This window comes from Pongo pygmaeus, chromosome 20 (genome assembly GCF_028885625.2).
Source record: "Pongo pygmaeus isolate AG05252 chromosome 20, NHGRI_mPonPyg2-v2.0_pri, whole genome shotgun sequence".
Lineage (NCBI taxonomy): Eukaryota > Metazoa > Chordata > Mammalia > Primates > Hominidae > Pongo > Pongo pygmaeus.
Genome location: NC_072393.2, coordinates 8,269,614 through 8,280,671, shown reverse-complemented (window position 1 = coordinate 8,280,671; position 11,058 = coordinate 8,269,614). Strand labels below are relative to the sequence as shown.

General features: G+C 56.3%; 1 protein-coding gene across 4 annotated transcripts in view; it reads right to left on the bottom strand.

Moving 5' to 3' along the window:
• Positions 1-1,774: 1,774 nt before the first annotated feature.
• Positions 1,775-11,058, bottom strand: part of CERS4 (ceramide synthase 4) — a 55,176-nt gene continuing 45,892 nt past the window's right edge. For all 4 annotated transcript variants that reach the window (XM_054464384.2, XM_054464383.2, XM_054464386.2 and 1 more), the window contains 9 exons: positions 9,728-9,845; positions 8,506-8,624; positions 8,363-8,420; positions 7,957-8,007; positions 7,532-7,624; positions 7,157-7,285; positions 6,251-6,357; positions 2,363-2,519; positions 1,775-2,277 (listed from right to left, as the gene is read on the bottom strand). In XM_054464384.2, coding sequence (XP_054320359.2) covers positions 2,095-2,277; positions 2,363-2,519; positions 6,251-6,357; positions 7,157-7,285; positions 7,532-7,624; positions 7,957-8,007; positions 8,363-8,420; positions 8,506-8,624; positions 9,728-9,845 — 1,015 coding nt within the window. In that variant the 3' untranslated portion in view covers positions 1,775-2,094. The remainder of the gene's footprint in view (positions 2,278-2,362; positions 2,520-6,250; positions 6,358-7,156; positions 7,286-7,531; positions 7,625-7,956; positions 8,008-8,362; positions 8,421-8,505; positions 8,625-9,727; positions 9,846-11,058) is intronic.

The following is an 11,058-nucleotide window of genomic DNA, read 5'->3' as shown; positions in this document are numbered from 1 at the left end:
TTCAGATATATCGTATGCAAATATCTTCTTCCATTTTGTAGCTTGTCATATCCCTTTAAAAATTGTATTTAATGAGTGTGTCACTTCACTTCAAAAACTTCACCTCTCTCACGCCTGTAATCCCAGCACTTTGGGAGGCTGAGGCGGGTGGATCATTTGAGGTCAGGAGTTCGACCAGCCTGACCAACGTGACAAAACCACCTCTCTACTAAAAATACAAAAATTACCCAGGCGTGGTGGCACGCACCTGTATAGTCCCAGCTACTCGGGAGGCTGAGGCAGGAGGATCGTTTGAACCCGGGAGGCGGAGGTTGCAGTGAGCCGAGATGGCACCAATGCATTCCAGCCTGGGTGACAGAAAGAGACTCCATCTCAAAAAACAAACAAAAAAACTCCACCTCACTTCAAAAACTAGAACAGTGATAGTAATTGATATCTATCTGAATCCCATCCCCTTACCTTCCCAGATCAAAGGTAATTTACTAATTTGAATTTTGTGTTTATATTTTATTATAGTTCTACTAGCTAGGTATTCATGCCTATACATTATCTCATTTGGGTTGCTTTTGAGCTTTATAAAAGGTCAACTGTTGCACACAATGCTGAATGGTTTTCCAGTGTTGGTAACAATTTATACTCCCCCTGATAATGTATGTGAGATTATTGACCCCCCACATTCTCTCCAATACTTTGTTGTCCAGTTTCTTTTTTTTGTTTGTTTGAGACAGTCTCGCTCTGTCAACCAGGCTGGAGCGCAGTGGCGCGAGATCTCGGCTCACTGCAAGCTCCGCCTTCAGGGTTCACGCCATTCTCCTGCCTCAGCCTCCCGAGTAGCTGGGACTACAGGCGCCCACCACCATGCTCGGCTGATTTTTTGTATTTTTAGTAGAGATGGGGTTTCACCGTGTTAGCCAGGATGGTCTCGATCTCCTGACCTCGTGATTCGCCCGCCTTGGCCTCCCAGAGTGCTGGGATTACAGGCGTGAGCCACCGTGCCCGACTTTTGTTTTGAGATGGAGTTTCGCTCTGTTGACCAGGCTGGAGTGCAGTGGTGCGATCTCGGCTCAGTGCAACCTCCACCTCCCGGGTTCAAGCGATTCTCCTGACTCAGCCTCCCAGGTAACTGCGATTAGAGGTGTGCGTCACCCTGCCCAGCTAGTTTTTGTATTTTTAGTAGAGATGGGGTTTTACCATGTTGCCAAGTCTGGTCTTGAACTCCTGACCTCAAGTGATCCCCCTGCCTCAACCTCCAAAAGTGCTGGGATTCCAGATGTGAGTCACCGGGCCTGGCCTCTGTTTATTTTTGGAGCTCTTGAAGAGACAGTGACCTCCCCAGGCTAACCCTTGGGAAGCCTGTGGGATTTTAGCCCACTCCCACCACTGTCCCAAGGAAGGCTCCAGGGACCACAAAGGTGGGCAATCTACCATACTTAAAGGATGGCAGAGACAGGCCTGGTCCGCGACCTACGTGTGAGCTTGGGGAAAAGGACTTGACTGTTCAGAGCTAGTCTGCAAGGGGGTCTTTGAGAGGCTGACCAAGGGTACCCTACGGGTGGAGGGGAGCGGCTTGTTTGAGTTGCTGGCTGGCAAGTCGGGGGCTCATCTGGGAACAGCGTGGGGAGGGGGTGGTCTCTGGGCTCTGTTGCTGTCTGGGGCCCCTGGGCCCTGCATCCTTGGGTGGCAGTGAGTATCCCGTCGATGGGGTATGTAAGCAGAGGCCTGGCTCCCTCGGGGGTCTCTGGGGATGAAGAAGGAACTTTGATGGGGATCCAAGTTCTCAGGCAGAAAATTTATGTTTTAATTGGACCCTTTTCAGCCTGGGGCTCCCCCCCAGTCCCCAGGCTACAGCCCAGAGGTGTCTCTGGCCAGCCACAGCATCCAGCTGCTGGCTGCTGCCTCTGTCCAGTTGCCCAGAGGGAAGAAGGGCGGGTGGGCAGAAGGAAGGGGCTGGAGACAGATCATCAGCCCTCCCCGCCCACCCCGGGTGGGGCCCTCCCTGTCTCCGGAAAGGTGGCCCAGGGGTGCCAGTCCAGTCACCCCAGAAATATCCAAGGCGGTGGACGGGGGCAACCCCCTACAGCCAGCCCCGCCTGGCTATGTGGCCGTTGTGTGCCTGTTGGTCAGATGCCCGGCCACCCGGCTCCGAGGGCCATCAGTGGGGGCTGGCCTGGGCCCTCCAGCTGCCCCATTCTTTAGCTGCAGAGGTTCCTGGGCCGCCGCCGCCTCCTCCTCACTGGAGTCTGATTCTTCCACATCACTACGAATGTCCTTCTCCATCTGGGGAACAGAGAGACGGATGGAGCTCAGAGCAGGGAGGAAGGAGGAGCTTAGGGCTGGGGCCCCCAGGAAGATCCAGCCATACCTGGCCCTTCTTCATGAAGCTATAGAGCATGCGCAGAATGAGGCAAGACCAGAACACGTGCAGCAGCTGCAGCAGCATCAGAAGCCCGTTGAAGAAGTAGTAGCCGAAGAAGGGGCCCCTGTTGCTGATGGACTCGTAGTATGTGGTGTAGAGGATCCTACAGCCGGAGGGAGAGGAGGAGGCTGGGACTTGACCAGCCGCTGTAGCCTCCAGTCCTAAGAATTTCTAACTGGCATGGCCTTCCCTGCTCCGTAACCTTCTATGGATCCCTAGTACCCCCCACCCCATGATACCTACACTCTTGAGCTGGGCATGTGAGGCCCCCTCTCACTTGCTTGTACTAAATGAGCAGAACACACACATAAGCTCCCTGACTAGCCATTCATGACTATGAACCCCACCCAAGCGGGTACTTATGAACTTAGCTGCTTTCCTGGGTGGTACTCTGACACCTCCTCTCTACTCCTCAGACCCCCATCACCTCCCCCTCATCAGGAGGTGACTGCCTACTCACCTCAGAGGGGAGGGGCTTCATGTCTCAGGAAGGCAGGCGGTGGGGCCCTATCTCCCAGGAAGACGGAGCAGGACTCCATCTCCCAGAGTTTAAGAGGGGCGGGGCCTCATCTCCCAGGGAGTATAAAAGGGGTGGGACCTCATCGCCAGGAAGGCAGAGAGGGCGGGGCCTCATCTCCCAGGTAGCCGGACAGAGGCGGGGCTTTGTCTCCCAGGGAGGCTGGGAGGGGTGGGGCTTCATTTTCACTGTGCAACCCAAGCCAGTTGGAAAGAATGTTCCCCAGCACGGCTCCTCCCCTCAAACTCCTCCTTGCTTGTTGCCTGGGACACTGTCCTGGAGCCCAGCTCCCACATCCTCTTCTCAAACTCAGCTCTGGTTCTTTTTTTTTTTTTTTTTTTTTTTTTGAGACGGAGTCTTGCTCTGTCACCCAGACTGGAGTGCAATGGCGTGATCTCGGCTCACTGCAACCTCCACTTCCTGGGTTCCAGCGATTCTCCTGCCTCAGCCTCCCAAGTAGCTGGGATTATAGGCACCCGCCACCACGCCCGGCTAATTTTTGTATTTTTAGTAGAGAGGTGGTTTTTGCCATGTTGGCCAGGCTGGTCTCGAACTCCTGACCTCAAGTGATCTGTCTGCCTCAGCCTCCCAAAGTGCTGGGACTACAGGCGTGAGCCACCGCACCCAGCCTTCCTGCTGGTTCTTTATGATCAACACCAACCCCACTGTTATTTCACACAAGAAAGAAAACAAAAAGCTCACTCTTGACTCTGCCCCTCTGGGCACCAACTTATTTCTTTTCCCTGTAGGCTTATTTCTTTTTCCTTGGAACTCCTTGAAAGTACTGGCTGGGCTGGGTGCAGTGGCTCACGCCTGTAATCTCAGCACTTTGAGAGGTGGAGGCGGGTGGATCATGAGGTCAGAAGTTCGAGTCCAGCCTGGCCAACGTGGTGAAACCCCCATCTCTACTAAAAAAAAAAAAAAAAAAAAAAAAAAAAAAATTAGCCAGGTGTGGTGGTACGTGCCTGTAATTCCAGCTACTCAGGAGGCTGAGGCAGGAGAATTGCTTGAACCCGGGAGGCAGAGGTTGTGGTGGGCTGAGATCACGCCATTGCACTCCAGTCTGGGTGACAGAGCAAGACTCCATCTCAAAAAGTACTGGCTGTAGCTGCTGTTTCTCCTACCCCTCAATCAGCTGTAGGGTGACCAGCGACCTTGCCTTTCTCACTCCACAGTGCTCAGCCCTGTACCCCCACCAGCTGGTACAACAGGTTGCCAGTAGCCCTTCCTCCTCCCTGGGCCCCTTCCCTCTCTGGCTCCCTGCACCCCACCATCTCCCCATCTCACAGCCACTTCTGCCTAATCTCCTCAGGCCTTGAAACCAAGACAGGTGGGAGCCATGGAGGGTTGTAGCCAGAAGAGGGATGTAATCTGACTCATATGCTCCATGGGCCCTGTTCTTCCTCTCTCGACCTGCAAACATCAGGGAGTCTGAGGACTGAGCCTCTCTGTCCATACTGGGTCCCTAGGTGATGCCATCCAGGCTGCTGGCTGCAAATACCAGCCATGGACTGGCAACTCCTACATTACCTCTCTCCCCAGAAGCCCAGACTGGCATGCCCACTGCCTTCTCCATGTCTCCTCTTGAGGCCACGGACCCCTCAAACCCAGCAGGGCTGAGCTCCTGCTGCCTCGAGCAGTTCCTTCTGTGCTTGTTCCATCTGATCCCAGAGGCATCCCCTTGAGTCTGCCCGCTTCTCTCGCCTACCCTGGGTCCCCTCACTCCTGCCCACACTTCCCATGATGTTTCCCCTGCAGCTGCCAGAGGGCACCCAGAACACCTAGGTCAGAATGAATCCCTCCCTCTGCTTATAACCTCCATGGTTCCCATTTCCCCTGGGGTCAAAGCCAAAGTCCTGCCCACAGCCCTCAAGGACCTGCACGGCCTACCCCATCCCCTCCCTCCTCTCCCCCTCACCCACTCTGCTCTAGCCACACAGGCCTCTTCACTCTTTCCCTAACATGCATGGGCTTGCCTCAGGGCCTTTGCACATGCCATTCTCTCTGCCTGGAACGCTCTTCCCCTCTGATCAACGTGGTTCTGTCCCTCACCTCCCTCCCATCTCTCTGTACAAACGCTGCCAGCGAGGCATTCCCTGCCATTCTAATTCCAACGACCCACCCCTCCCATGCTTCCTGCTCCCTTCCCGACTTTTTTTATTTAGAGACAGAGTCTTGCTCTGTCGCCCAGGCTGGAGTGCAGTGGTGTGATCTCAGCTCACTGCAACCTCCACCTCCTGGGTTCAAGTGATTCTCCTGCCTTAGCCTCCCGAGTAGCTGGGATTATGGGCGTGTGCCACCACGCCCAGCTAATTATTGTGTTTTTAGTAGAGACGGGGTTTCTCTGTGTTGGCCAGAGTGGTCTTGAACTCCTGACCTCAGGCGATCCAGCCACCTCGGCCTCCCAAAGTACTGGGATGACAGGTGTGAGCCATCACACTTGGCCAATTTTATTTAAGACGAAGTCTCCCTCTGTCACCCAAGCTGGAGTGCAGTGGTACAATCTTGATTCACTGTAGCCTCTGCCTTCTGGGTTTAAGTGACCCTCCTGCCTCAGCCTCCCGAGTAGCTGGGATTACAGGTATGCACCATCACGCCCGGCTAATTTTTTATTTTTAGTAGAGACAGGGTTTCACCATGTTGGCCAGGCTGGTCTCAAACTCCTGATCTCGTGGATCTGCCTGCCTCAGCCTCAGCCTCCCAAAGTGTTGGGATTACAGGGGTGAGCCACCGTGGCCAGCCTAACTTTTGTATTTTTAGTAGAGATGGGGTTTCACTATGTTGGCCAGGCTGGTCTGGAACTCCTGACCTCAAGTGACCCACCCACCTCAGCCTCCCAAAGTGCTGGGATTACAGGCATGAGCTACCACGCCCAGCCCCTCGAATTTATTTTCTCGTTAGTAAATCTCTCCTTGGCATGCTGTGTAGTTCACCTGGCTGCCTCATTTACCATCCGCTCCCACCCATGCAATGTCTGGCTCACGAGGGCAGGGATCTTTGAACTGTGGCATCTGCTGTGTCACCAGCACACTCAAGAGGCCCCACAAATATTTACTGGGCAGACTTTGGTGCGCTGGCAACTCTGACCCCTCGTCCCACTCCCTGGTCCAGGCCCTCTGAGTAATTATAATTCCGTCTCACCTCTGCGTCTTTGCATATGCTGTGCCCTGTGCCTGGCACACCCTTCCCTGCCTCCTCCTGGAACTCTCCCAGCCAAGATCCCCAGCTCCTTGGGGCAGGGTACCAATGGTGAGGCAGTCCTGGAATCTCAGACACGCCCTCCCACCTCCCTGAGCCCCATGGGAGGGCTGACTCACTGGGTGGGAAAGAGGACCAGTCGGGTGTAGAAGAAGACCAAGGAGAAGATGAGGAAGAGAGCGTCGCACACTTGCTGATACTGCATGTAGTTGACCATCTTACAGGCCTGAGAAGGGCAGCAGGGAGAAATGGGCTCAGGACCAGGGGCCTGGTCTCAAGAAGGTGCTATGGGATGGGACCAGGTGAGTCGGGGTGGGGCCTTGTTTCCAGGAACTACCAACCTTTTCAGGAAAGGTAAAGAGTGTGAATATAGTGCTGGGCACGGTGGCTCACGCCTGTAATCCCAGCACTTTGGGAGGCTGAGGCGGGCAGATCACCTGAGGTCAGGAGTTCAAGACCAGCCTGGCCAACATGGTGAAACCCCATCTCTACTAAAAATACAAAAGTGAGCTGGCATGGTGGCGGGTGCCTGTAATCCCAGCTTCTTGGGAAGCTGAGGCAGGAGAATCACTTGAACCTGGGAGGCAGAGGTTGCAGTGAACAGAGTGTGCCATTGCACTCTAGCCTGGGTGAGAGTGAGACTCCGTCTCAATAAAAAAATGTGAATACATGCGTGCATGCACATGTGTGTAGCTTTATCCTCCAAGGGGGAGGCTGAGAGGGGCAGGGCTTTATCTCCCAGGAAGATGAGGGGGCCGGACCTCATCTCCCAAGGAAGCTGAGAAGGGGGGGGCCTCTACCCAAGGAAGCCAGGAGGGGTGGGGCTGCATCACCCAGGAAGACAGAGGGGGCGGGGCCTTATCAGCCTGGAAGACAGAGGGGGCAAGGCCTCATCAACCCGAGAAAGACAGAGAGGGCGGGGCTCCATCTCCCAGGAAGGTTGGGAGGAATGGGACCTCATCTCCGGGGCACCTGGGAGGGCTGGGTACAGCAGTTGGGAAGGGTCAGGCAGGGGTCGGGCCTACCTCCAGCAGGTAGTCGGAGGAATCGTGTAACAGCAGCACCAGAGAGCCAATGCGCAGCAGGTTGGCACTGTAGGAGAAGGTCATCAGGATGACTGCCACAAAGTGATGTGTCACCTGCTCCTTGAAATCCTGCAGTAGACCGTGGGTCATAGTGGGGACGAGGCTTGATGCTGGAAGGTCCCCCACCCTATGGGCCAAGAAGTGGGTCCTTTCATGGGGTTGGTGTGGCCTCTGGGCCCATGGTCTCTATATCTCCTACAGGAGGCACCAGGGAGCTCTCAAGGTACGGTTGTGAGGCTGCCCTACCACCCAGCACCCCAGCACCCCAGCTCCCTGTCCAGAGACTGGGTCTTCCAGACTCTTGTTTGGCCTCACCTTGCGCTTGACATCAAAGGGCAGCCTGATTAGCAGTGAGAGGTAGAAACCCAGTTCCAAGAGGTACCACCAGTACAGGGATGGCTTCAGAGTCTGCAGCAGGGCAGGACAAAGTTAGCTGTGGGGAGTGAAGGCTCCAATGGGGCAGGGGTATGGCTCGGGGCCCACTCCTTCGCTCAAAACCAGGATACTTGAATCCCAATGAGTGAGCTCCCCATCCCTGGAGGTAATCAAGGGCAGTGGTTTGGTGGAAGCTCCTGCTTCGAGTTTTCTGGCCCCTCTCTATTCCCCAGAGGAATCAGAGAGCGTGGGACTCAGTGGGGAATGATGATGTAGTGTCAGGGTTCGGGTCCCATGCCTATGGCTGCAGCAACTGTGATCATCGCCCTCACCCTCCAAGCCTTCACACTCTCTCTGCCACTCACCTGGTTTGGGTACCTGTCCCAGCACATTACTGGTGCCCACAGCCATGACTCCTGCAGGGAAACGGGTGTCAGGCTGTGCGGAGGTGAGAATCCAGCCTCCCACCCTGGGTCTGCGGTCTCTGGTTCTCTTTCCACAGTCTCATAGATGCTACCTTCACCCAGCCCTCCTTTTTCCTGCCTCTCACTCTCAACTGGGGGGCTCATTCACTGCAGAACCCAAACTTTTGGTGCATGGTAAATCCAAATACCTGTTGAGTGAACATTCACCACCATCTTGCCAAGCTCGCTCTCTCCTCAGCTGCACGTTTTCCTCTCTGGCTGCACCACTCCCCCACACCCCCTCCCGCCAGATCTAGGCCAGGTGGATGAGGCAAGTGAGCAGTCAGCTATACTCCAGTATACTCACATGGTACAGGACCGAGAGGCCGCCCACGAAGGAGGACAGGTAGAAGAGAAACCTCCAGCTGTGGATGGGGAGGGAGCTGTGAAAACAGCAGACACACCCTGCCCTCGCTTCCCTGCACCCCAGAAGCCCCATCCTGGGCTTACCTGGCCTCACAGAACTTCTTGGTCAGCTGGGGTCGATCCTGGTTCCGGCGTCTCCGGAACCATCGTTGGGTCTGCCGCAGTGTGAGGCCACACCGGGCGGCCAGGAGGGACAGCTGGGGCTGGGGCGGGGGTGATGGGGACAAGGGTCACAGAGGTCCTGTGGTGGCTTCTCCCATGTCCCCAAACAGGACTTGGCTCTGCCCTCTCCTCCACTGCAGCCCACGTCTTGCCTAGAGGGTGACCATGTCTATATGGAGAGACAGTGTTGGGGGTCCCAGCGTAGGGCCCTGCAGAACACTTGGGCCCTAAGAGAAGCAAATCCTGTTCATAGGGTAGGCAAGTCGCTGATGGGGATGGGATTAAGAGATGCTGGCAAGCAGCATCCCCTACCCTCAGATAGGCTTCCCTGTGTTCCTCCAGAACTGTCAGTTCTCACCTCCAACCTAGGCAGGCAGTTGAGACCTTGCCCCAGCCCGAAGAGGGAAATTGACAAGTAAAGGGGGAGTCACGTCTAGCTCTCTGGAAGCTGCCCTGTCGCCCCTAGGGTATGTGGTCTTCACCATTCCCCACCCCACTCAGGACGCAGCCACGCCTCCACAGCACAGAGCCTGTCCAGCTGGCAGCCACACCAGAGACGGGAATGGAGGGAGGGTCACAGGGCTGCTTCTGTTACTCCATTCCCTACCAGCTCAGACCTTCCATTCCTCCCCAGGATAGGAGAGCAAGCAGCTACTCTCACCCTCCTAGAATCTGTCCATTGTGCAACTGTGCCCACTAAGGCCAAGGGAGGCTGGGAAGGACGGGTCCTCATCTCCCCGGGAGGCTGGGAGGGGTGGGTCCTCATCTCCCAGCGTGGCTGGGTGGGGTGGGGTTCCATCTCCCAGGGAGGCTGGAGGGGCGCGGCCCATTTCCCAGGGACGCTGGAAGGGGTGGGGTCCATTTCCCAGGGAGACTGGGAGGGACGGGGCTCCATCTCCCAGGGAGGCTGGAGGGGCGGGGCTCCATGTCCCAGGGACGCTGAGAGGGGTGGGGCCTCGTTTCCCGGGGAGGCTGGGGGGCAGGCCCATTTCCCAGGGAATCGGGGATGAAGAGTGGAAAGTAGGGGCATTGCAGGGGTGCCTGAAGCCACCCTGGCTTCTGCCCCAACAAATGGGCCACACACCACCCGCAGGCCCCACCGCCAGGGCAGTAGTGCGGGTCGGAGGGCATGGGGGGCTCTCACCTCCTTGGGCCTGTGCCCTTCCGTGAGAAAGTGTTTCTCCAGCGTGGCGTTGGGCTTCACCTGCCTCCTGGTCTGATCCCTCACACCCAGCCACCGGCTCAGGGGCAGGCCAATGAATCTGGGTGCAAAGGAGACAGAGCCTATCAGCCCAGGTGAAGAGCTGGGACTGCCTGTGTGTGGGGGCAGACATGCTACCAGTGGGAAAACCAAGTCTCGGAGGGGCAAAGTTACAGGCTCAGAGAGCACAGCTGGCACATGGCAGGGTGTGTAAGACTCTTTTATTTTTTTGAGACGGAGTCTCGCTCTGTCGCCCAGGCTGGAGTGCAGTGGCGCCATCTCGGCTCACTGCAAGCTCCGCCTCCCGGGTTCACGCCATTCTCCTGCCTCAGCCTCCCAAGTAGCTGGGACTACAGGCGCCCGCCACTACGCCCGGCTAATTTTTTGTATTTTTTAGTAGAGACGGGGTTTCACTGTGTTAGCCAGGATGGTCTCGATCTCCTGACCTCGTGATCTGCCCACCTCGGCCTCCCAGAGTGCTGGGATTACAGGCGTGAGCCACCGCGCCTGGCCTAAGACTTGGTCTTTCTTCTCCATCTGATCAGAGGGTTCGGAGGCCCAGAGTCAGAAAGGCTCCTGGGGCAGGACTCGATTTTCCACTTATTCCTGGTCTCATCCCCTGGCACCCTGGAGGGGTAGCCTGGCTGCTGTGTTAGATCAAACATAAGAAAGGCAGCTGGTTCGCGCCTGTTATCCCAGCACTTTGGGGCTGAGGTGGGTGGATCACGTGAGGTCAGAAGTTCGTGACCAGACTGACCAATATGGTGAAACCCTGTCTCTACTGAAAATACAAAATCATCTGGGTGTGGTGGCGTGCACCTGTAATCCCAGCTACTCGGGAGGCTGAGGCAGGAGAATTGCTTGAACCTGGAGGTGGAGGTTGCAGTGAGCCAGGATTGCGTCACTGCACTCCAGCCTGGGCGACAGAGCGAGACTGCGTCTCAAAAAAAAAAAAAAAAGCAGCTGGACCTTTGATTTGTCTGCAGCGGGAGGGTGTGCAGACCAACTCTTGGGGTACCCAGGTACTTTTGCCCAATCCCAAGCCAGGGACAAGAGTCTCTTCACTGCCTGTCTCACTGTGGCCTGTGGCCTGGGTCCTGGTCTGATCCCCCGCCAGTCTAGGGGCTCCCCACGGGCAGGGGCAGGGGCTGTTCCCGCTCCAAGCCCCTCCTCCCAGCATCCCCCATTCCAGGGTAGAGACTTGGAGATCAGGGACCCGGGTCAATGACCACATTGCCCACAAGAGGGCGCGCCAACACCACAGGTGGGGACCG